General features: G+C 60.7%; 10 protein-coding genes and 1 non-coding gene across 11 annotated transcripts; 5 read left to right on the top strand and 6 right to left on the bottom strand.

Annotated features, from left to right (window-relative positions):
* Positions 1-2,310: 2,310 nt before the first annotated feature.
* A1Q1_06993 (uncharacterized protein) lies at positions 2,311-3,921 on the bottom strand (the record flags this gene model as incomplete). Its single annotated transcript, XM_014327242.1, has 3 exons — positions 2,311-2,667; positions 3,035-3,163; positions 3,481-3,921. The coding sequence occupies 3 exons, from the start codon at positions 3,919-3,921 to the stop codon at positions 2,311-2,313; spliced, it is 927 nt and encodes a 308-aa protein (XP_014182717.1).
* A 270-nt stretch (positions 3,922-4,191) lies between these two features.
* A1Q1_06992 (26S proteasome non-ATPase regulatory subunit 8) lies at positions 4,192-5,128 on the bottom strand (the record flags this gene model as incomplete). The annotated part of the gene is made up of 3 exons (XM_014327241.1): positions 4,192-4,886; positions 4,924-4,987; positions 5,033-5,128. 3 exons carry the CDS (start codon positions 5,126-5,128, stop codon positions 4,192-4,194), a joined length of 855 nt encoding a protein of 284 aa, XP_014182716.1.
* A 667-nt stretch (positions 5,129-5,795) lies between these two features.
* Positions 5,796-7,622, top strand: A1Q1_06991 (RAN protein binding protein; the record flags this gene model as incomplete). The annotated part of the gene is made up of 3 exons (XM_014327240.1): positions 5,796-5,944; positions 6,099-6,207; positions 6,267-7,622. The coding sequence occupies 3 exons, from the start codon at positions 5,796-5,798 to the stop codon at positions 7,620-7,622; spliced, it is 1,614 nt and encodes a 537-aa protein (XP_014182715.1).
* A 368-nt stretch (positions 7,623-7,990) lies between these two features.
* A1Q1_06990 (uncharacterized protein) lies at positions 7,991-9,739 on the bottom strand (the record flags this gene model as incomplete). The annotated part of the gene is made up of 3 exons (XM_014327239.1): positions 7,991-9,415; positions 9,453-9,585; positions 9,660-9,739. 3 exons carry the CDS (start codon positions 9,737-9,739, stop codon positions 7,991-7,993), a joined length of 1,638 nt encoding a protein of 545 aa, XP_014182714.1.
* A 287-nt stretch (positions 9,740-10,026) lies between these two features.
* A1Q1_06989 (uncharacterized protein) lies at positions 10,027-11,475 on the top strand (the record flags this gene model as incomplete). The annotated part of the gene is made up of 4 exons (XM_014327238.1): positions 10,027-10,091; positions 10,148-10,284; positions 10,341-10,447; positions 10,543-11,475. The coding sequence occupies 4 exons, from the start codon at positions 10,027-10,029 to the stop codon at positions 11,473-11,475; spliced, it is 1,242 nt and encodes a 413-aa protein (XP_014182713.1).
* A 418-nt stretch (positions 11,476-11,893) lies between these two features.
* A1Q1_t201 lies at positions 11,894-11,986 on the top strand. The gene has a single exon. It is a non-coding gene; the product is annotated as a tRNA-Thr (tRNA).
* A 545-nt stretch (positions 11,987-12,531) lies between these two features.
* A1Q1_06988 (uncharacterized protein) lies at positions 12,532-13,916 on the top strand (the record flags this gene model as incomplete). The annotated part of the gene is made up of 4 exons (XM_014327237.1): positions 12,532-13,163; positions 13,217-13,292; positions 13,339-13,656; positions 13,710-13,916. 4 exons carry the CDS (start codon positions 12,532-12,534, stop codon positions 13,914-13,916), a joined length of 1,233 nt encoding a protein of 410 aa, XP_014182712.1.
* Positions 13,917-14,019: 103 nt separating this feature from the next.
* Positions 14,020-15,634, bottom strand: A1Q1_06987 (uncharacterized protein; the record flags this gene model as incomplete). Its single annotated transcript, XM_014327236.1, has 4 exons — positions 14,020-14,190; positions 14,231-14,343; positions 14,423-14,796; positions 14,844-15,634. 4 exons carry the CDS (start codon positions 15,632-15,634, stop codon positions 14,020-14,022), a joined length of 1,449 nt encoding a protein of 482 aa, XP_014182711.1.
* Positions 15,635-16,015: 381 nt separating this feature from the next.
* On the top strand, positions 16,016-17,721 carry A1Q1_06986 (serine C-palmitoyltransferase; the record flags this gene model as incomplete). The annotated part of the gene is made up of 2 exons (XM_014327235.1): positions 16,016-16,318; positions 16,372-17,721. 2 exons carry the CDS (start codon positions 16,016-16,018, stop codon positions 17,719-17,721), a joined length of 1,653 nt encoding a protein of 550 aa, XP_014182710.1.
* Positions 17,722-17,912: 191 nt separating this feature from the next.
* A1Q1_06985 (imidazoleglycerol phosphate synthase) lies at positions 17,913-19,832 on the bottom strand (the record flags this gene model as incomplete). Its single annotated transcript, XM_014327234.1, has 2 exons — positions 17,913-19,616; positions 19,674-19,832. 2 exons carry the CDS (start codon positions 19,830-19,832, stop codon positions 17,913-17,915), a joined length of 1,863 nt encoding a protein of 620 aa, XP_014182709.1.
* Positions 19,833-20,253: 421 nt separating this feature from the next.
* Positions 20,254-21,384, bottom strand: A1Q1_06984 (uncharacterized protein; the record flags this gene model as incomplete). The annotated part of the gene is made up of 6 exons (XM_014327233.1): positions 20,254-20,302; positions 20,342-20,478; positions 20,525-20,629; positions 20,673-20,900; positions 20,960-21,259; positions 21,316-21,384. 6 exons carry the CDS (start codon positions 21,382-21,384, stop codon positions 20,254-20,256), a joined length of 888 nt encoding a protein of 295 aa, XP_014182708.1.
* Positions 21,385-21,590: the final 206 nt, after the last annotated feature.

Genomic DNA, 21,590 nt, shown 5'->3' with positions numbered 1-21,590 from the left:
AAGCTCAACGCTCAATAGTTGCTAAAAGCAGAACGAAACGAGGAACGAGAGAGGAACAGCTGCGCCGAGGAACAAACGGTACTGCAGAGATCGAGGTCATGGCGCCATCGTCGTGTCAGTCTGCATTGCATGCGACCATGCGAGCTTGCATTGGTGGCGAGCAGGCGCGCGAGACAGATCCCAATAACACCCAGGAGGCAACGAGACCCATGCGCAGTCTCAAACCCGGGCACCCGGGGATTGGGGAGGCACTGCGTCAGCGAGGCGGTCTGGCAATCGTGTGATCTGAATGCTGAATGTCCATTGTGGCCCATTTGGTATATTCACCATTGTCCGTGTTCCAGCAATAATGACGGGGTCCCACCGGAACCCAGAAGCAGAAACTTGGGCGACACAATTATCAAGGAAGCGGCGGACAAAGCTAGTTGGTTCGAGCGGCCGCATTAGCATGCTAAGAGAATGGGAGAATGCGAGGAACAACAATTCATACGGCATCCTCTTTGGGTACGGTGGGCAGGTTACGTTGGCCACCTACTTGGACTGGCCACTGGTCGCTGGATCTGAGACTACAAGCCTGTAGGACTGCGTCGCTCGTGTCGTCTTGCCAAGTTGGCTTGGGAGGGTTGACGCGGGGGTCTGACAAACCGCGCTGATGGGTTGGCCGCTTCGACCATTCCAGCGGCCGATCTGTTGCCACCCATCGTTCCACCTTCCATCGAGCAGCCGAGGTAATGCAGCTCCGGCATACCTTTCGGCGTCTCCGGCGACGCTAGCAGCAAGCAGTGATCGACGGGCGGTGTTCTATGCTCTCTACTTCCAGTTTAGGTCCCTACCGTGTCTGCCGAGAGATGCATAGCATGCAGGCAAACGTGGTCCCGCTTGCCCGCTATTCCTTTCCTTAACCCTCAATGTCCCTCGAAGCATCAGCTTAATGCGTGCAAGGAGCGCTCCGAGCGAGGATTCCAGCACGCGTTGGCCCCGTAGGCTGTGCAGCACTTCATCAGATCCCCTCCTTCTTACGTTACTTCCTGGGTACTTCCTCCCACGTGCCGAGGGAGGGTGCGGTGCCTCCCTGCGGCCAATAAAGCGGACACCGAAGCAAGCACCGGGGCAGGCTGTGCGGTGGGTTAGGCGACGCCGAGCGGCATGGGCGGCCCGGAGCAAGGGGCCAGGAGGGGGGTATCTCCGAGGGCCCGAGGCAGTGCGGACTTTAAGCCCTTTCGGACACCGTACATCGTTCGACATGTTGAGCCCGGTGCCCTCGAACTCACGTGTTGCCGCATGCTCTATCCTGCAATGCGTCCTGGATCAAGGACAGCCAGGAGCAATGAGCATCGGGGACTTGCGAGACGTTCTCTCGTCAACGAGGAAGTCACCGCCGACTGCGGACTGCTGTAGGGTGCTCTATGTGGCCCTGCAGTGTCTTCTCCGTGTCCTGCCAGGGGTGGCCGGGTGGTAGGGACAACGGGGCATGCCTCCAGCACGTACCGTTCGCTTCGCACTCCACGACTGCGCTCCCCTGAACATGCCACCGTGCCCTCCAGTGGCTCCAAGGGCAGGTCTGATGGCTGGTGCGGCACTCCGAGCTCATGACGGACCTCGGAGCGCGCTCGAACTCCGTCGTCAGCGTTACACATTCAAGCCCACCCGTGTCTGCCCTGTAACAGATATCACCTGCTTCTGGCAGCTTTCTGCTATCACATGCAGAGGAGTTCATCACATGCAAGAGCGACATCACATGCATCGCGCCCATCACATGCCAGTAGACTCCACAGTGGAGCGGTCAATCGCACTAGTCCGTGGTGAGCCCCACATGTTCCAGCGGGCACGTGAGTGATCGATGGGCGGGACACTACGTCATAGCCTGTCTCTGCCTAATCACTTGGATACACCAGGATCCCAGGAGCGAAATGTTCGTCAACCGCAGGAAAATCGGGCAAAGCGTCGCAATGGACGGCGCACTCGCAACGTGATACCGACCTGAGACTGTAGACGGCATGCATATGGAGCATACCAGAAGGGTAGAGTGGAGTGCGTGCCGTACTCCATGCTGCGCGTTCCAGAAAACTACTCCACAGCGACGAGCCAGACTGCTCTGAACCAGGGATTCAACAGGAACGAGCTCCACAACTGACGCGAGAACACGAGTAGCACTTCCCGATATACCGGGCGACCCAAGATGTCGGAGCGAGGCACCTAGATCTAGGAGAGGCGTTCCAGAGAGACGACAGCCTGGGGAGGTAAGCGCCCAGATAGGTAGGCAGGCGAAGATCAGAGCGAAGCCAGTGTCTTGTTCAGACGTCTTTCGTGCTACTCGCGCTCTGCCCGCAAAACGGCCAACTTCGAGTCCAGGTTCGCCATCGTCTTCTCTTTGGCGGCAATGAGGCGCTCGAGCCGTACTGGGTCGGAGATCGCCGCGTAGTTTGGTTTTTGTGGGACAGGCGTGCGCATCTTCTCGGTTTCTTTAGTTCCTTCTGCCTTGCCGTCTGCATCGGCACCGTCATTCTCAGCGGGAGCCTTACCCGCTGTGGCACTTGGAGCATTATCGTTTGTGGCGGACAAGATGGCAATGTCGCGGCGCAGTTCGCCAATTGCCTCGTCCAAGGTCGTGAGCGCCGAGCGCAGATCGCGCAGCTTCACTTTCTCCATGAGCGCTTGAGCTGCATGCTGGGCCGTAACGCCGATATGGCTGAAGCGCGCCGGCTGATGTCAGCAACGAAGTTCTCGCTCACAGACTGCAGCTCTAGGTGCTGCTCAGATACCGTGCAACATGGTCAGTCACCGGCGCCCTTGCTCAAACCGTCGCAGCGAGGCTCTTCGGGCACTAGCACTAGCACTCGCGCTAGTGGACCAACAACAGCCCACTCTGTAAGGCGCTACGCCGATCGTTGGCTAGGCATAGCAGCTACCTCGGCGCTACGATACCTTCCGAGGCATTAGGACGCAGCCCTACGTCCCATGGCCCGACCCATAGCAGCGACGCGTCATCCGTCGCCGAACCGCGGGGCGTCTTATCCGCGTCCGAGACACTTACACCGAGCATATCTCCGCCGAACCACCGCGCACAAACAACGAGCACATCAACAGCGCCAACCTCGTTCAGGACTTTGAGCACTCGGTCGCCGCCGTACCGCTCTCCGTCATCGTCCATCGCTTCCAGAAGCTGGAGTTAGCGTGGGTGTTTCATGGACGTCGCAGAGTGGGATGCAATGTGGGTCCGGTTGTCCCTCCGGGCGCCGAGCAAGTACCGCAGTGACGAGGGCGGCGCTCGCATGGCCACGCAAGCTGTTCCCACATGTCTATAGCGATCGGCCATGAGAGGGCAAAGTGGTGACATGCCGCATGCCCACCTAATGTCTTCCGACGGCTTTCCACATTCTCACGGCCGCGCATGCCTACCTCGGAGCCTCGGAGTCCAACGCCGGCTGCGGAATCGTTTCGAGTCCGTCACGTTGACCCTTCCTCGTCGTGAGAACATACCTGATAATCGTCCTCTCCCTGTGTCCCATCTCGTCCTTCCTTCAGCACGAGTGTCCGGCATGCCCACATTCTGTGATCTGGCTCGCGGGCTCTCTTCCTCGGGCCCGGAGCCAGCCCGCCGTCGCTCTGGAAAGCACCGTCTCGTGATTCGAGCAACTCCTTGCCGACAAGACTGACAATGTCCATGCCGCGGACAATGTTCTGCACATGCTTCTTCAGTGCCTCTGCTGTTCGAATGTTGGAGGGTGGAGAGAGTGACAGTGCGAACGACGTAAATGTGCTGGACACAGCGTGGAGGTGCGGACTTGAGACGAGCAGCGGCGCCGGCTCACCCGGCTTCAACCAGGAAGAGAGCGCATTGCGTGGCGGAGTGTGCACGCGCGCACGCTTCTTGAAGGATTGGGGCGGTGTCGAGGAGGAAGGCGACGATGCGCGCTTCATTGTCGAGGAAGGTCGGGAATGATAGGTTGATGTCAACAACAGCGATCGAGAAAGTGGAGGTCTGCACGCGTCATCTCATGTTACGCTACGGTGAGACACACCAGTGGCAACCGTCACATGCTGCGATCTCTGCCAGAGGGTGCTGGGCATGCGTGCTTTGGGCAGTGCGCAAACAAACTGTTGCACTGGCAGGATGCAGCTCCGAGGCTCAATCATGATCCCAGAGATCTTATCACTTATGCTACGTATACATGGAAACAATGCTGCTATCTAAACAATCGCCTCGAGCTGCTGCGCCAGCTCAAGTGCCGGCTTGACCATCGACTGCATGGGTCCACCACGCTTGATACCCTTTCCGCCCGCAAGGTCCATCGTGATGCGAGATGAGTCGTGCGCGGCGACGGCAGCGAGGGCGATGTCCGGGATGGGCGACTTGGGGAAAGTGAAGGTTTGGGTGGAGGGCTCGAGGTCCCATCCACGCTCCTTCGCGAACTCGACGAGCTGGGCCGTCTCGCCCGAGCGGAAGAAGAGGAGCTGCGCAGCGTTCTGCAGCGGCAGCGACGGATACGACGTCTCGATCGTGAGCGCGATCTGCTCCCTGATCGTTCCCATCAGCCGCTCGAGCAGAACAGCATACTCCTCGCGCGGAACACGGTCGCGCGCCCGGTAGATCTTGTTGTATGCTCCCTCCATCATCCAGCGCTCGAGGTCCACCGGCCAGCGCACGAAGACGTCCCCGAGCTCGCTCACGTCCAGACCCTCAAGCGCCATGTGGAACTGCGAGTACTTGCCCTCGGACAGCATCGTCAGGAGCTGCAGGCCGATGATGATCGGCCGGTTCGCAGACGGCGGCAGGGTGTTGGCGAGATTGACATAGAACGGTTGAAGCGCAGCATTGTACTGGTTGTACGCGGCGAGATTGCTCTGCCTCAGAGCGTTGAAGGCTCCGATCTCAATGATCGTACCTGTTGTCAGTTATAGGCAATAAGTAGATCAACTCACGAGCAGCAAGCAGGTCCTGGGGATTGGCATCGGGAGGAGCAAAGTAGAGTCCCGACTGGGCCAGCTGGATCTGATGGTTAGCTTCAGGAGCGTGCATGCCATGACTGACCTTGAGCTGGGTGACAAGCTTGGTGACCTCGTCCTTCTTGCCGGCGTCGAAGAGCTGCTGCAGCTGGGCGACCGACTGCTGCAGGTCGAGCGACATGGTGGTGGTAGTAGCGGGGTGTGTGGTATCCGAAGTCAAAGTCGTAAGCGTCGCGGGCGTCTAAGAGTCTAATGAGAAGCCGATGCAAGTAGCGAGGAGAAGGTGGACGACGATGAGCAAGCTGGTATGCATGGTGTAATCGGTGACCTGGGTGTGGTTATGACGACGCGTGGCTCTGGTAAGGTGCTGCCACATGCTGGAAACGCCGGAAAGGTGGAGGTCGCGCTGGGCGAGGGTCGCTCGCGCTGGTGATGCCTGCCATTGAGTCATCCAACGGGCCAGCGACCCTCGAGCCAGGCCCTCGACCCAGACCGACCAGCGCGCAGTGTCCAGCGTCACTAATCATCATCGTCTTGACCCGTCTTTTGCCCAACATTCAACGCCTAACCACACCGTTTCCCCTTCCAACACCCTTCCCCCGCCCCTCCTCCTCACTACAGAGGAACTAAAACCACCTCGAAGGGACTGCCAGCCCGCCCTCTGCGCACTGTCCTCTGTCTTGCAACAAGGTTGCCGACCACACAAAGTTCAACCCTCCACCTTTTTTCTCCCTCCAGCATCTCTTCTACCTCGTTCTACTGGTACGTTGCCCAACCGCTCGTCCGACGCGTCATTGGATAGAGCGGCGTCTCTTCTGTTGAACGCTTCACGCTGACATCCTGCAGTCATGTCTGCTCCTAACCCCGCTCAGAACGGCCAGCCCGCTCCTGCCTCCACCGAGCAGCCCACCCAGTCGGCTGCTGCTTCGACCTCGAGCCAGGATGCCAGCAAGATCTCGCCCAGCGACGTCGGATGGCAGTTTGTTCCCCAGTACTAGTGAGTATCGGATCCTGTCACTGTCGCATGCATGACACGACGCTCGAGCCGTTCCGAAGCGCGAGCGTGTGTGGCGGACGTGTCGGCAGCCTTGCGCCCATCAGTGATGAAGAGAGATCGGCGTGTCGCAGGCAGAATGCTGACAGACTAACAGCAACTTTGTGAACAAGCAGCCCCACCGCCTCCACTGCTTCTACAACAAGCGGTCAACCTTCATCCACGGCGAGGAGGGTGACGATGCTACCCCCGCTCTCGGTCAGCAGGTGAGTTTGCGTGCCTGATTCATGAAGTAATAATGTCCGCGTGACTGACCAGATAACAGGAGATCCACGACCGTATCACCAAGATCGGCTACGACCAGTGCAAGGTCTTCATCAACTCGATCGACTCACAATCCTCGGCCGGCGGTGGTATCATCATTCAGGTTCTCGGTGAGATGTCCAACGCCAACAAGCCTTGGCGCAAGTTCGTCCAGACGTTCTTCCTGGCCGAGCAGCCCAACGGCTACTACGTCCTCAACGACATCTTCCGCTACCTTAAGGAGGAGACCGACGAGGACGATGAGGACGACGAGGTTCCTGAGGTCTCTGAGGCTCCGGTCGTTAGCAGCGCCCCTGCCACTCAGGCCGAGGTCGAGCACGCCCAGGCCGCTCCCCCCGCTCCCGTTGCTGCCACCGCCGAGGCCCCTGAGCCCAAGGTTCCCGCTGAGGAGCAGAAGCCCGAGTCCCCCGCTCCGGAGAAGAAGGAGGAGCCCAAGGAGGCTGAGCCCGAGGCTGCCGCCCCTGCCGCCGAGGAGGAGAAGCCCGCCGCCCCCGCCCGCAAGTCCGAGGAGACCCCCGCTCCTGCCGCCAAGGCTGCTTCTCCCGCCCCTCCTGCGTCTGAGAAGGCTGCTTCTGCTACTCCCAACGGCACCTCTGGCGCTGCTACCCCCGCTGCCCAGCCTGCTCAGCCTGCTCAGCCCGCCCAGCCCGCTCAGCCCGCCCAGCCCGCTCAGCCCGCCGCCCCCGCCAAGCCCAAGTCGTGGGCTGCTCTTGCTGGCGGTGGCAAGTCGTGGGCCAGTTCTGTCGCTGCTGCCCCCGCTGCTGCTGCTCCCGCCGCCCCGGCTCCTACCCCTGCCGCCGCCCCCGCTGCCAAGAAGGAGGCCGCGCCGGCGCCGGCTGCGTCCGGTGCCGCCGCTCCCGCTTCGGGCAGCGGCCGTCACCCGTACTACGAGAACGCCATGAAGGTCAACACCCCCCACTGCTTTGTCAAGCTTCCCAACTGGTCTGCCAACGACTCCACCACCGGCGGTGAGACCATTGACGAGCCTACTCTCCGCAACATTGCTTCACGCTTCGGTGACGTCGTCAAGGTTGAGATCGTGAAGGGCAAGGCCTGCGCCTTCGTCGAGTTCAAGAACGTCGACTCAGCCCGCAAGGCCATCATTGCTTCGCTCGGAACTCACTACGGCGGTGAGGGTGGTGTCCCGACGGCCAACGGCGAGGGCAAGCTCAACTTCGAGACCCGCAAGGAGAAGGACGAGCGTGGACCCAAGGGCCGCAGCCGTGGTGGTGCCACCGAGCAGCAGCCCCGCACTGGCGGCCAGCGTACTGCCACCGGCGGTGCTGAGCGTGGCCAGGGCAACCGCGGCAACCGTGGTGGACGTGGCGGACGCCAGGGCAACGCCGGCCAGAAGTAAGCGGCGACCGGCGAGGAGCAGGAGACAGTAGATCACCCAGTAGACATTATCCATCCCCCATATCTTTATCCACTCCCACACCACAACCCAACCCCACCCTTTTACCCACACTCCACCATTGCATCCGTAATTTCCCCGGTTTCCCGGCTTCCGAGTGACATTTCGAGGAGAATCTTCAAGCATTGAGTTCCGCGGACGGACGGAAGGAGGAAGGCAGGAGGAAAGACGACGGCATCATGGTGTAAAGGTAAAGGCTAGGGCTAGCGGAGCCCCGTGTGTGGAGTGTTGGCATCACAATGCGTGCATTTGTAGTTATGAAAGGCATGTTCATAAAGTGCATTCTTGGGATACAACAGCAGCAGCTTCTGTCATTGACGTCTTGCCCAGCCCTGATCCTGTGGTCGGCTGTAGCCTCCACGACCTCGTCCGCCACCTAACGCTCCTCGCCTGCCGCCGCGACCTCGCCCTCGCCCCCGGTTGGCGCCACCTTGTCCATGGCTGAGATACGGGTTGTCCTGGTGCTGGAGATAGGGGTTGTTCGTCTGCTGCTCCTCGTCATCAGCGGCACCCGGTCGGCTCTTTTTCTCCGCAGGGCCGTCTTCGCCTGATTGCTTGCGTTTCCGCAATCCAGCCTTCTGGATGACAAACTTCCAGAAGGCGTCGACGATTGTTCGGTCTCGCCCCCATTGCCACTCCATTGCTGCTCGCGCCTTTGGAACGGAGGGCGAAGGCGCTTCCACATCGCTTTCCCTATCAGCGTCCGTGGAAGCGGGCGCCTCAGGTTTCGTGAAGCTTAGGCGAGCACGGAACAGTGGCTCCTGGCTTGTCGAGCTCTCTGGTAGAGCGGCTGACGCTTCTTCCCCTCCTTCAGCGTACTGAGCGGCCCGCTGCGCTGCTCTCCGCGCCTGCCTCGACCAGGTGTTAGTTGTTGGGGCGAGGTGGATGACGCCTTCCTCGTCCGCTGTTGTGTCGATGTTCACACTCTTCAAGACGTCGGTGATCGCCTGCCTGACTTCGTCTAGGTCCTTCTCCTCTTCATCATGAACGAATGAGTTACTCAGCGACACCATCTTCGCGAAGCTCGTTCCCTTCTCGACGTGCGCTGGTCTGGTCAAGTTCTGCTCGTCAGCTACCTTGACAGGGTCTGTGCAGCTCACGTCCGGCAGCCGGTAGGGCGAGAACGACCATGCAAGCACCCATCGAGCCGTGTTGCCCTGCCTGAGGGAAATGACGGCGTAGTTCGTCGTCTTCGTGAGGACGTGCTTGACGAGTGGACCGAGAGAGGCATACCTTCCGACGAGAGAGGTGAACCACCCCACCTTGTCACCGTACGCGACCGACTCGTCAATCATCTGCCCAACGAACAGCTCCTCTCCGCCCCTTGTCACCTGCTCGTTCGGCGCGCACGTCGGGGCAGCAGACGCCGGCGTCGCCTTCGCCAAGCGAGCTTCCTCAGCTTCCGCCAGGCTGGCGAAGAAGGGAGGGTTGCACATCGTGAACGACCACGAGTCCTGATCCTTTAGGTGACCCAGCAAGGAGTTGTCGGGAGGAACGCCCTTGATCTCCACTGCCGCTGGTGCAATGGAGTTGCGCGCAGCCTGCTCGCGAGCGTGCGCCAGCGATGTTGGCTCGAGCTCGCTCCCGACGACGTAAGCTTCAGGCCGCAGCTTGTGCAGCAATAGAGCATAGACTGCGACGTGCCCCGTTCCAATGTCGAGGGCGCGGAGTGGACCAGGAGCGGCATACTGCGCAAGGTCGAGGCAGGTCAGCACGTAGTCGAGGCGGTTAGCGACCTGCGGGTTAGCGGTGAGTAGAGAGCAGGCAACCCACGGTGGGACAAAGCCGGTCGTCCCTCAGCTCAATGTCGAGATTAAAGTCATGTCGCAGCAACGCCGCCGTCAGTGCCCGTAGCGCACGGGCGTCGGTGAAGTCGATGCTCGCCCCGTGGTCAGATTTCGTGACGCTACACACGTCAGCTTGACTTTGAGACGCTAGATTGCCTGGCTCACCGCTGCCGCTCACCATCGGCTCACTTACAACGGCCGCAGCGCCTCGTCCTTCTCGGCGAGCGCGGCAAAGTCGGGTTTCCGCACTCGGTACGGGTTGCGCTCGTGCATGACCGGGGGTCGGGGTGGAATGCACAAATTGCGTTTGGGTAACCCAATAACAAGGGGTGACTGGTGGCGAAATGCGGCGCGCCCCGCGTTATAGCGAAGGGGCCGGCTGGGCCAGGAATTACACGTGCCTGGCGTGGCCTGGCAGTCCTGAACGTCATGCCAACACGCGATCGGGTTACACTTGCAGCTATCTCGTCTCCATCTTGTCTTCTGCCATTCCTTCATCCCTTATCCCTCTCCGCCCTTGCCACCCCTACCACCTGCAGCCACCGAGCCACCGCCTTGCCATGCCGCGCCGTCGCCGCGTTGTCGTTCGCGAGGACCGCGAGCTCCCCCCAATCCCCCTGCAGCGGTAAGTCCAACGCGCACCTACCGAGTGGATGGGCGCGAGACACTGACCGCCGGCAGACAACGTGCGCGCTCCTTCAAGTTTTTCCTGTACGTGTTCCCGACGGCGCTCGTCACGATCTTCTTCTACTTCTTCGCCCTCGACTCGCGTTCTCCAGGCCTCCTCATCGGCAGCCTGATATGCGCGTCTGGACTGTGTGAGTTTTCGACATCCGACCTCGGCTAAGGGCGTTTCGCTGACTCGACCTCGCAGTGCTCAGCCTTCGCGCCCACGAAGAGTTCCCTTTCAACCGACGCAAAGTTATCAAGCTCCGGGCATGGGCCAACATCCAGATGCATGTGCGCGAGGGTCTCGGTGTGGTGAGTATCATCAGCTTTGCGACAAGCATTCTAGCTGCAGGCAGGCAGTCGACGGCTGCGCGGTGACACGATGTGTGTGGATGCTGACATTTCAGGCTCAAGTCGCAATTACCGGCAATCCGGCGCTGAACCACTTGCCCACCACGCCATCGCTGCACAACATCCCCATGAGCCCCTTGCAGGAGAACGACGCCCTGCCTGACGAGTCCGTGGTCGCCAGTGACCCAGGAGAGACGGATCTGCGGACGGAGGAGTTCCTTGGTCTCCTTGCCGGCTTCCCGATTGCCCTGCAGCACCACCTTCTGGGCACTCGCGCCCTCCCTCAGCCGCCCCTGTGTGACCTCTTGCCCGCGGATTACCTCTCGAGCCTGAAACGCACTGACTCGCGTGTTCGTTTCGCAGAGGAGCACTCCGGCCCTAGCGGGTCGGGCAACCCGATCGGGAAGAGTACGAAGCCGAACGGCGACGCAAACACGAATGGCGCTGCACCTGGCACTGTGACACACAGCGATGAGGAGTCGGACGGTAAGGAGGAGCCAACAGGCAAGGAGGAGGCGCCTGCGCCCGTCAAGAAGTCGAACCTGCACGCCCCGTACCCCGCCCACCTGCCGCTGTCTCTCCTGAGGCTTCTGGAAGCGTATGTCGCGGGCTTCTCGCAGCGCCCAGCCGAGAAGGGCGGTTGGACACCCTTGCAGACGGAGCGCGCAATTGACGCCATCAAGGGCCTGAATGCCGCCCTCACGGAGGCAGAGTCAATCTACAATGGTGAGTTCCACCTCCCCCTCATCGTCAAACTGACAGCAGCGCCGGACCCGGTCGTGAGCTTGACGCTGTGCGCGTATCTGTTCGTGCTCAGCATCCTCTGCTTCATCGCCCTGTACATGCCACCTCTCGTGTCTCTGATGACGTTTGGCCTGATTGCAGCCGCATTCCCGCCGGCGTTCAGCCGCGCGACGACTGGCCCGAGTCCGTCTTGTGAGTTGCCTCATGTGGTCACTGCTAACTCTCAGCCTCGACGCACCCCCTGACGCACGAGACGCGCATGATGCTGAACGAGTCGATCGACAATTGTCCCGCGCTTGCTACGTACTACCGCAACCGTATTGCGGTGCGCGCGGGTCCAGACGCGCCCGAGGTCGTCGACCTCGACAAGCGCTCGCGCAGGCGGGACATCTGGCTCCCTTCTTTCTGATTGTGTCTCGGACGTGTCCAGTTGTAATCGCCCCGCCTGTGCCCCGTGTTGTATAAGTCGTCCTGTCGCGACATTTGTCTCTTATCATCTTATGTAGGGTTAATTCACGGCCTATGATGTATCCTCCTTCACAATACACGGTGCGATGCAGAGCAAAGGTGGTCATCGTTGTCGCTATCGCACCGAACGCCGAGATTCCAGGGAGTCTGGATCTGTTTGGCGCGGCGGAGTTCCAACAGCAATCGCCTAGCTTCGCCTTCTTAGTTCAGTGGCTAGAATTTTCCACTAGTAGTGTCTCTTCGAGTCTTGCTATGGAACGGTCACCCGTTCGATTCGGGTAGAAGGCATTCTCTTTTGGAACATCGGGCTCTTGCAGAGCGCTTCGTTGTCGTGTGAATGTTCTTTGGGGGGTGATGCGGAGCAGTGCGATGTTCTTATCAGAGGGTGTGGCATTACTCGTGTGAGATAGCGCCTCCGACGTTATAGTGCCTGGTGCCAAGTGACGCTAGCGAGTGGCTTGGGAAGGCTGACCGGCTCATGTAGGAGAGACCGGTGAAGTCGGGGATGCGTTTCAGCTGCACAGCCTGATCCGGCAGACACGCAGTGCCGTCTTGTTTCTCATCTGACAGCATTGTTCGTTCGCCTATCCAGTCACCAACTGACTCGGCGACGAAAACTATCAGATACCAGCAATCCGACTGTCACTCTGGTGTGACCGAAATCTAACTTCGAGCTTCTTTCGCCACCCGCACAAGTCCGAGTTCAGGTGTGACATCACACCGATCGTCCAATGTCAGTCCGCGCGCCGCCGCCCGTTGCGCCGCAGCGCGCGCATGTCTCTTCCTCGCCATCCCGCTTCTCCGCATTCGCCTCGATCGTCTCGCCACACGCCATGTCCTCCCCACGCAGCGTGAATGGTGCCTCGCATCTTTCCGCAACCCCGCCGGGGTCGAACAGCTTGTCCGCGTCGCCGAGCGGGCCATTCCGCGGCTCGCCGCTGACGCCCTTATCGCCAGCTTCCCTATCTTCAGGCTCGACAGCGCGGTCGAACCGACCCACAAGATCGTCGTCGCCGGTGCTTCTCCACCCCCTTCCACCATCGACTGCGCTGGAGAGGGAAAGTAGGGCTGAGAGCGAGCTGGAACTCCAGCGGCAGACGGAACAGGCTCGGCGCGAGCGGCTGCTGGCCGAAGCGCTGCAGGACCAGCGGCACGAGGTCGAGCGTATCGCCGCGCGGAGCGAGAATGGCCTCTGGGCACAGGAACAGCGACAGAAGGCCAGACGGCAGGACTCGTCCGCCCCCACTGCCTCTGAGCCGACGAAACCCTTCACGCGGCCCCCGCAAGCGTACGAGCTATATCAGGCGATTGACAAGCGTGACCTCGAGTTCGTGTCGCGCGTCAGAGACCACTGCTTCAACATGCTGCTGCAGAAGAATGCGGCCGAGTTTCCCATCATCTACGCAGCTAGGATTGGGCCGAGTCATCGCGATATCGTCATCATGCTCGTTGGCGCTTTCTCGAGGTGAGTAAGGAAGAGGAAGGCAGCTTAGACGAGGACGTGCCAGCTGACGACAGATACGTCAACAACTTGGACGAGGAGCAATTCAAGGAGAGGGAAGTGCAGAACACGCTCAAGATGCTCCGGACAAACGTAAGCTAAATGGGTGCTCTCCGCTTAGCTAACACCTCAGCTCAAGATGGCAATCGACAACGCCCTCCTGCCCGCGCAGCAGTCGCACCTCCTCTCATCCTACCTGCAAGTCCTCATCATGTCCGAGGGCGACAGCTGGGTGCATCGGGCGTCGCACGACGTCGGCCTGCTCATGCGCTCCGAGCGGTCCGAGCCAGCGGCTGAGGCCGAGGACCGCGTCCGGCGATTCAGTACGCGCGAGCTGCGCGGCGTGCCCGGCGGCGTGAATGAGGTCGAGGAGTATATTGCCAATGCGGCCATTGATCTGGTGATTCTGGCCGCATGGGGAGTTGCGGCTGGACAGATTGGCGCGGAGCCGCTGCCTGTAAGTCCACACTTTAGCTTTTCGTTACGCGTCACGGTAAGCTGACAAACCAGACGTACACTTTTGCCCGAGACTTGAGGACCTGGACGCTCTTCATGGAGGCGATGGAGGAGAACAAGGCGAAACTCCCGCGCGTGAACAAGCGCACGCGCCAAATCCTCGACGTGCTCAAGAACAAAGCGGGAGACAGCAAGATTGGCGTGCAGGCGCGTCTGAGGGCCATTCGCGAGGCGATCGATCGCAAGCCCGGCTCCCCGTAGCCGTACTGTATCGAACAGTCATCTTTGGCAGCATAGGTCGTGTCAGTTGTATGCTATGACATATTCTAGCTAGTTGTACATGTGCGGGCGATCCAGCGTTTTCTTATACGCGATCGCGGGGTTCCGCTTTTGGCTTGTAGGTTGGGGGCCTACTTCTTCGTCGCGACCCAGAAGGCACACTGACGTCAGCTGCAGCAAGCGTTACCGAGCTTACGTTGTAAATGTGCTCGAGCATGCTGTCGGGGATACCAGTGTAGGGTGAGCGGATCATGTGCTCGTCCTGGCTGTCAGCTAGTGCTCATCGCCCAGCTCACCTTGATGTCAAAGCCAACCAGCTCAGCGAGCTCCTTCACCTCGTCGAGGCTAAGTTCGATCGAGCCGATACCGTTGCGCGGGGCAGAGTTCTCAAAGTGCCACAGGAGCGGGCCTGAAGTCAGCTCACGAATCCAGGCATCATAGCTGGCCGCTCTCATCCATAACGCAGGCCGATCCCACTCCCAACTCACCGACGTTGATCCACACGCCGCCATCCTCGAGCAGGCCATGAATAATGCGCATGTAGTTGAGCACGCTGCGCGCCGTGTCGATGAAGAAGCAGGTAACGACGGCACTCCATCGTCCGCGCTGGTTGACGCGGCCAGCCTCCTCGTCGTCGCTCTCGGAACCGGATGACTGTGGCGTGAACCAGTGCGTCGGGCCATAGATCTCCTCGAAATCGCCCGCGACGAGCGAGAAGTTGCCCGGTGTGATCCCCGCTAAGATGTCTGCCGGTACGACGTCGGGAACGCGCACCGATCGCAGCAAGTGGTTACCCGTCGACTGGTGGTTCGACCACGAGTGCAGATACGGGAATAGAATATGCTCCTCGGCCGTCGTGGTCCTGTTTCGTCAGCTATGCTAGCAAACCCTCCACAGCTGAGCGCTCACTGATTCAGAGCAAAGTGACTCGCAATCAGCATGTACGTGCTGAACTCGTTGCCCTGGGCCCAGAACCCGCGCGCGGCGATCTCCATCGCCAGTCGGCCTAGACCGCATCCCGGAACGAGGACCTTCTTCTCGCCACGGGTCGAGACTTCGGGGAAGTGCGCCTCGAGCGCCTCGAGAAGGGGCTTGTAGCACGCTTCGCGCTCCGAAGCGCCCTCCTTTGTCCAGTCACGCACGAAGGAACGCAGCGTCGAGCGCACCTTGTCCTGCTGGTTGTCGCGGGCCGTATGCGATGCCTTTGGCTTCGGGTTCGCTGGCGAAGGTGCTGCAGGCTCGCCATCGCTGTCACTGTGAGAGTGGGAGTGCTCCGCAGCGTCGTGCGAGTGCGAGTGTCCTTGAGAATGGGAGTGCGTGTGCTCGTGGTGGTCGTGTGAGTGGGCGGAGGCGGCAGTGTCGTCATCGCCTCCGGCCAGCATGTCCGCGAAGACGGGGTCCTGGATCATGAGGTCAATGAACTCCGAGTTTCTGGTGTCAGCTAAGCTCATGCCCAGCACCAGCTTACCTCCTAATACCCTCATCAACAGCCTCGAGCTTGTCGCGATAGCCAATTGCGTCATACAGCTGCTTCTGGTCGTCGGGGAGGGAGAGGAAGGCGAGTCGACGGCTGTTGTTCGCCGATAGCTGAGATTAGCTGTAGCCCCTGGATCCCCCCAGCTCACGTGGTACTGCATGTAGCCATCAAATGCCTTTAAGATGTCTCGCCAGTGCTGGCGTTCCTCTGGAGAGTCTGCCATTCTGGCTGTGTGGTGGTCGATGTTGTTATCAGCTCGTCAGACGGACCGGTCGCGTTCAGGTGGTCGACCTCCACCTTGAGGTGAACCCTAAGCGGCTTAGGCACGCGCCAGGCATGCGGGCAGAGCGAGAAGGTACGGAGATTGGGATAACGCCGAGGCGGTGGCGGGACCTATTTGGCGCTGAATGGTGAGCGGGCGCCGCAACTGCCAGGGCTGGACTGGCTGGGCTGACCGTGGGCCGTGGGCCGCCTGGCAGGCATGGCAGGAAAGTTGAACCCTGGCTGGTGCCGTCTGCGGACGCGTTCATTACCAACCGGACCAGTCGAGTGGTGTTGGAAAGACAACACATACCCATCGCGTCGGACGTCACTCCTCACCATCATGTCGTCCGTCGTCGAAGCTGCCGCCACCGCGACCGCCCGCGCGGCCGACTCCAACCCCGACATCTCCCCCGTTCTCCTCCCCTTCATCTCCCTCCTCTCCTCCTTCCTCACCCAGCTCACGGAGCTCTTCCACCGCATCCCTGGCTCCCCGATCATCCTCCGCTACATCAAGAGCAGCTACCAGAATGACCCCTACCGCTCCCTGCTCGAGGTCCTTCTGTTGGCCTACGCCATCCGCACGCTGCTCATGGGCCGCACGCGCGGTGAGGGTGCTGAGGGAGCGCTCAAACTGTCCGAGAAGGTGCGTCGACGATAATAGCTGGCACACCCGACTCGGTCAGGGTTTCAGCCCAGCCGCTCAGCCACGGTCCCACTAACGCAGCACAGGAGGTCGACGAGCTCATCGATGACTGGCAGCCGGTACCGCTGATTAACGACCTGAGCGAGCTCGAGAGCAAGACGCTCGAGTCGGTTCCTACGATCTACGGACAGAATGGTGCGCACGCCAGGGTGACCCCGAACGGAAAGCCGGTGCTCAACCTGGCGGTCACGGACTGGCTCGGATTCATGGAGAACGACCACATCAAGGATGTTGCTATCGGAACGCTTCGCGAGTACGGCGTCGGATCGTGTGGACCGATGGGTTTCTACGGTACGATCGATGTGCACACTGCGTTTGAGCGCGATGTCGCCGACTTCCTGGATACGGAGAGCGCCATCATCTACTCGCAGAGCTTCCTGACGACCTCGTCTGTTATCCCGGCGTTCGCCAAGCGTGGCGACATTATCATTGCGGACCGCGGTGTCAACTTTGCGATCCACAAGGGCCTGCAGCTGTCCCGTTCGACGATCCGGTGGTACGCGCACGGCGACATGGAGGACCTCGAGCGCGTGCTCACTTCGGTGCAGCGCGAGCTGAAGCGCAAGGGCGGCAAGCTTACCAAGCGCTTCATCGTGACTGAGGGCATCTTCGAGAACGACGGCATGATGTCGGACCTTCCGCGCATCTGCGAGCTCAAGAACAAGTTCAAGTACCGCCTGATTCTCGACGAGTCCATGTCTTTCGGTATGGTTGGCAAGCACGGACGTGGTATCACCGAGTTCTACGGTGTGCCTGCGGGTGAGGTCGAAATTCTTGTTGGCTCCATGGCGAACTCGCTCGGTGCCGGTGGTGGCTTCTGTGCTGGCTCGCATCACGCTGTCGCGCACCAGCGTATCAACTCTGCCGCTTCCGTCTTCTCGGCTGCGCTCCCGGCGATGCACGCGACCGTCTCGTCTGCGGCCGTCAAGATGATGGAGGAGAACGCGGGCCTGATCCCGACGCTGCAGGAGAACATCCGTGCGTTCCGCACGCAGCTCGCCAAGCTCGAGCCCTCCTCTCCGTTTGCCGAGAAGCGCAACGGCGACAACCCCGATGCGCTCATTTCGATCCCGTCGCACCCGGATTCGGCGCTCATCCACATCTTCCTCATCAAGCCTCCCGGCACGCTCGAGCAGGAGGAGGACCTGCTGCAGGAGATTGTCGACGAGGCGCTCGCGAACGGCGTCCTCGTCACGCGCGCCCGTCGTCTCCGCGGACAGGAGATTTTCGACCCCGAGCCCTCGCTCAAGGTCTGCATCTCTGCCCTGCCATCCAAGAAGGAGATGGAGCGCGCGGGCAAGGTCCTCCGGGACGCCATCATCAAGGTTGCGGGCAAGCGATGAGTGTGCGCGAGCACGGTCATCTCGCAGCACCCATCCCCTGCTGCACCGCAATGTTAGAGTCATCACCACATACAGTCAACTATAATACAAACCACGTAAGGGTCTATGCAGTGCATGCAGAGCTATTCCTCTATTCCTATATATGGTGGTCCAAAAAAGTGCAGGAAAAAAGTCTAAAGTTGTATAAATGCTTAGGGGGCAAGAGCCGTCTGGCGGACGGGGATGCCATCACGCTTGAGCTCGTCTTTGACCTCGTCGATACCGACCTCGCCGCGGTGGAAGATACCGGCCGCGAGGGCGGCCTCGACGCCGGTCTTCTCAAAGACCTCCTCAAAGTCCTTGGGGGACCCTGCGCCGGACGAAGCGACGACGGGAATGGACACGGCATCGCGCACGAGCTTGATGAGGTCGAGGTCGAAGCCCTTGCCGGACCCATCGCGGTCGACGGAGTTGAGCAAGATCTCGCCGGCGCCGAGACGCTCGACGCCGCGCGCGAGCTGCACGACGTCAATGTCGCGCACGGCGCGCCCGCCACTGATCGTGCACTGGTACCACCACGCCTTGCCCTGCTCGTCGGGCTTGGTGCGGGTCGTGGCCGTCTCGCCCGTGACGAGGCAGGGGCGGTGCGCCTCGGGCACGGCTTGGAGCCAGTTGGTCTCGGTCGTGTCGTAGTAGACGCGCTTGGGGTCGATGGACACGACGACCGCCTGCGAGCCGTATCCCTTGGCAATCGTCTCAATGCCCGTCTTGCCCGTCAGGGGCTCCTCGCCGCGCGCCTCGCGCGCAAGCATGTCCTCGACATTGAGCACGGCCTCGGAGCCAATCGACACCTTGTCGGCGCCGGCGCGGAAGTAGGCGCCCGCGACCTCGAGCGCGGACCGCGGCGTTCCATCCGGGTCGACCGTGTCCTTGATACCGCCGCCGACGGTGAGGGGCACAAAGACCGTGCCGGCCGAGGCACGCACGACGTCGAGCATGGGCTGGTCCTGCAGCGCGGACGAGCGGAAGGAGGTGATGTTCAGGAAACACACCTCGTCGGCTCCGTTCATGTAGTATCGCTGCGCGAGCTCGACGGGCTTGCCCAGGTTGCGCACGCCGGCACCCTCATCCTTCTCGCGCACGTCGTACTGGTCTCCCTTGGTCACGACGAGGTCACCGGCGTCGTTGGAGCGCACATCGAGACACGCCACGATACGCGCCGTAAGTCCTGTGCCGGCGGCGCGCTCGGGACGGGGGTCGGCAGAGACCCACTCAGAGGCGGGGCGCGGAGCGAGGGGGTGGGGAAGGGCCGAGACGGCCGAGATGGGGGCGGCGAGCCAGCGGCGAAGCGTCTCGAGACCGGCCGGGCCAGACTTCTCGGGGTGGAACTGGGTTCCGAACACGTTGCCCATGCGCACCGAGGAGACAAAGGTCTGCTTGCCGTACCGGGACAGGGTGTGGGCGGCCTCGCGCACGCTCTCCTCTCCGGGCTGGCCGAGGAGCGCAGCGTACGAGTGCACGAAGTAGTAGTCCTCCTCGGGGACGACGAGGGCGTCCTTGTCGGCCGCGACGTCGGCGTACGCGCCCCAAGCGCCATTCCACCCCATGTGGGGCACGCTCTTCGTGCCGCCCTCAGTGTCGAACTTGGTGATCGGGTACGGGATAACGTTGAGGCCGGCCTCTCCGGGAGCCTCGGTCGAGCCGGCGAAGAGCACCTGCATACCGATGCAGATACCGAAGTACGGCTTGCCGCTTCGAATGTACTGGAGCAGGGGCTCGAAGACGCCTCGCTCCTTCAGGCCGCGCGCCGCCTGGTGGAACGAGCCGACACCGGGGAAGATGAGCTTCTGCATGGGGTCAGCTTGCACGGTAGAGGAGGAAGCTAGAGTAGCAGCAGGGATTGGATCACGGGAACACTAGGAAACTCTGGGGCCCTCCTGCATCCGGCGTTCGCTCTGCATGCAGTGACTCACCTCGGCCTTGTCAAAATCCTCGACGCTCTTGATCCACTCGAAGTCATATCCGAGGCGCTCGATCGAGTTGGCGAGCGAGCGCACGTTGCCCGCGCCGTAGTCGAGCACGTAGAGTTTCGGCCTAGCCTGGGTGTCCTGTGAGGTCTGTGATGTCGCCATGGTGTGTGTAGGTGTATGCAGAATGTAGCATGCAACAACTCAAGTCAGCGTTGATCCGTGGCTGCCTACCCCGTCTCCCGGCCCGACTCGCGGCAGGCCGAAATCTCTGACTTTTGAGTCGACCGCCGCAAGCTGCCGCCGCGGGAGCAAATGTTGACTCAGCTGCTGAGGCTGAGACCGGGACTTGTGATCGAGTCCGTCAGCATGCAGACAATGCGTTGCCCACCTCCTGCATTGAGCATGCATGCTGTAGACGGGGGAGAAAGCCTGAGGAGCAACACGAACTGAGATGCATACACTACCGAAAGAAACCGTGTGGAACAAGTCTACCTTTGTACTAATGCAGACAAGTGAAGTCAAGAGTCCTGCGAACGTGAATCGGGCAACGGGGTATCTAATATTGGAAACGGAGGCGAGGCGCCTAGTCGTCCTTGTGGTGCGCCTTGATGAACTTCAGAACGTTTCCGGGACTGCGGTATCAGCTAATTGGGAGGAGTTGGTAAGCTTACTCGTCAGCCGGCTTGACGCGGAAGGCAATGTCGACGAGCTCGCCGGTGCCCTTCTCGAAGATGAAGTGGGAGCGGTTGGTGCTGTACGTTAGATACAGACCTGAAGGAATCATCTCACTTGTTGGGTTGCACGAACGCTCCGAGCCTGGCATTGGTTAGCTCTCATCATACGACGCAGCTCACTTCTTGATCAGCTGGCTCTGCGGGTCGCACAGCAGCCGGTAATTGAGATTCTTCTTGTTGATCCACTGGGGTCAGCTTGACGGCTCCTGAATACCGATGCCCTAGCTGGCAGACAGCAGCTTAGTGTTGGGCGAGGCGAGCGACGCACCTTCTGCTGCGCTGTCGGTTTGTCCTTGCTGAGACCATAAACGTCGTACCCGAGCGCGGCGATCTCGTCGTGCGCGTCACGGTACCCGCACGCCTGGTTCGTGCATCCTGGTGTGTCCGCCTGCATGTTAGCTGGTGGAAAGGCTTTCCGTAGCTTCCTCTCTACCGCTGCTTGGTGCTCTTCACGCCCACGAGTCAGAAGGGTAGATGTCTTGGACGGATCGGTTGACTGAGGGTAGTTGACGCGACTAGCAGCTGCAGTCACACTGAAGCACGCCGATCACTCACCCTGGGGTAAAGGAACAGCACGACGCCCCGTCCTTCCTCCGTCAGCGTGCTGACGTCGACGTCGTCTTCCTTATTGTCCTGCAGCGTGATCTTGGGCAGCTTCTGGCCAAGCTTCAGCGGGCCCTTGGAGTTGGTCGCAGCCTTCTTCTTCTCCTCCTTGGCTCCCTCCGCGGCATCTCCGTTGGCCGCCTTGCTCGAGCTCGACCGAGCTGATCTCTTAGACTCTTCCTTCTCCTTCGAGTCCTTGGAAGCCTTCTTGGTAGACGCAGACTTGCCGTTGGCTGCCTTCGTGCTCGCTGCCTTCGAGCTGTCGGCAGAGGCCTGGGATTAGCTACCATGAGAAACTCGCAGCTTACCTTCGGACCAGCAGAAGCAGCAGCGACACGCGCGCTGCGGCGCGTCGCGGGAGTCTCGGACTTGGGCATGGTGTTTAGGGGTCGGCTTCTGTTGCCTTCCTTTTGTACTCAGTCGGTCCTGTCGAAGGTGTTGAGCGGTTCGAACGAGGAAGGTGACAGAGTGGAAAGTGTCCAAGCGGCAAGAAAGTGCAGTGTGAGAGTCAAGAAACGTGATCTATGTGTTTGTGGAAGCGAGTGAGCGAGTGAACGCAGGTCCGAAGCGGCAATGGAACCGC

Source organism: Trichosporon asahii (assembly GCF_000293215.1).
Source record: "Trichosporon asahii var. asahii CBS 2479 unplaced genomic scaffold scaffold00009, whole genome shotgun sequence".
In the NCBI taxonomy this organism is placed as follows: Eukaryota; Fungi; Basidiomycota; class Tremellomycetes; order Trichosporonales; family Trichosporonaceae; genus Trichosporon; species Trichosporon asahii.
The sequence above is the reverse complement of the archived record's forward strand: the minus strand, read 5'-3'. Positions and strand labels throughout refer to the sequence as shown.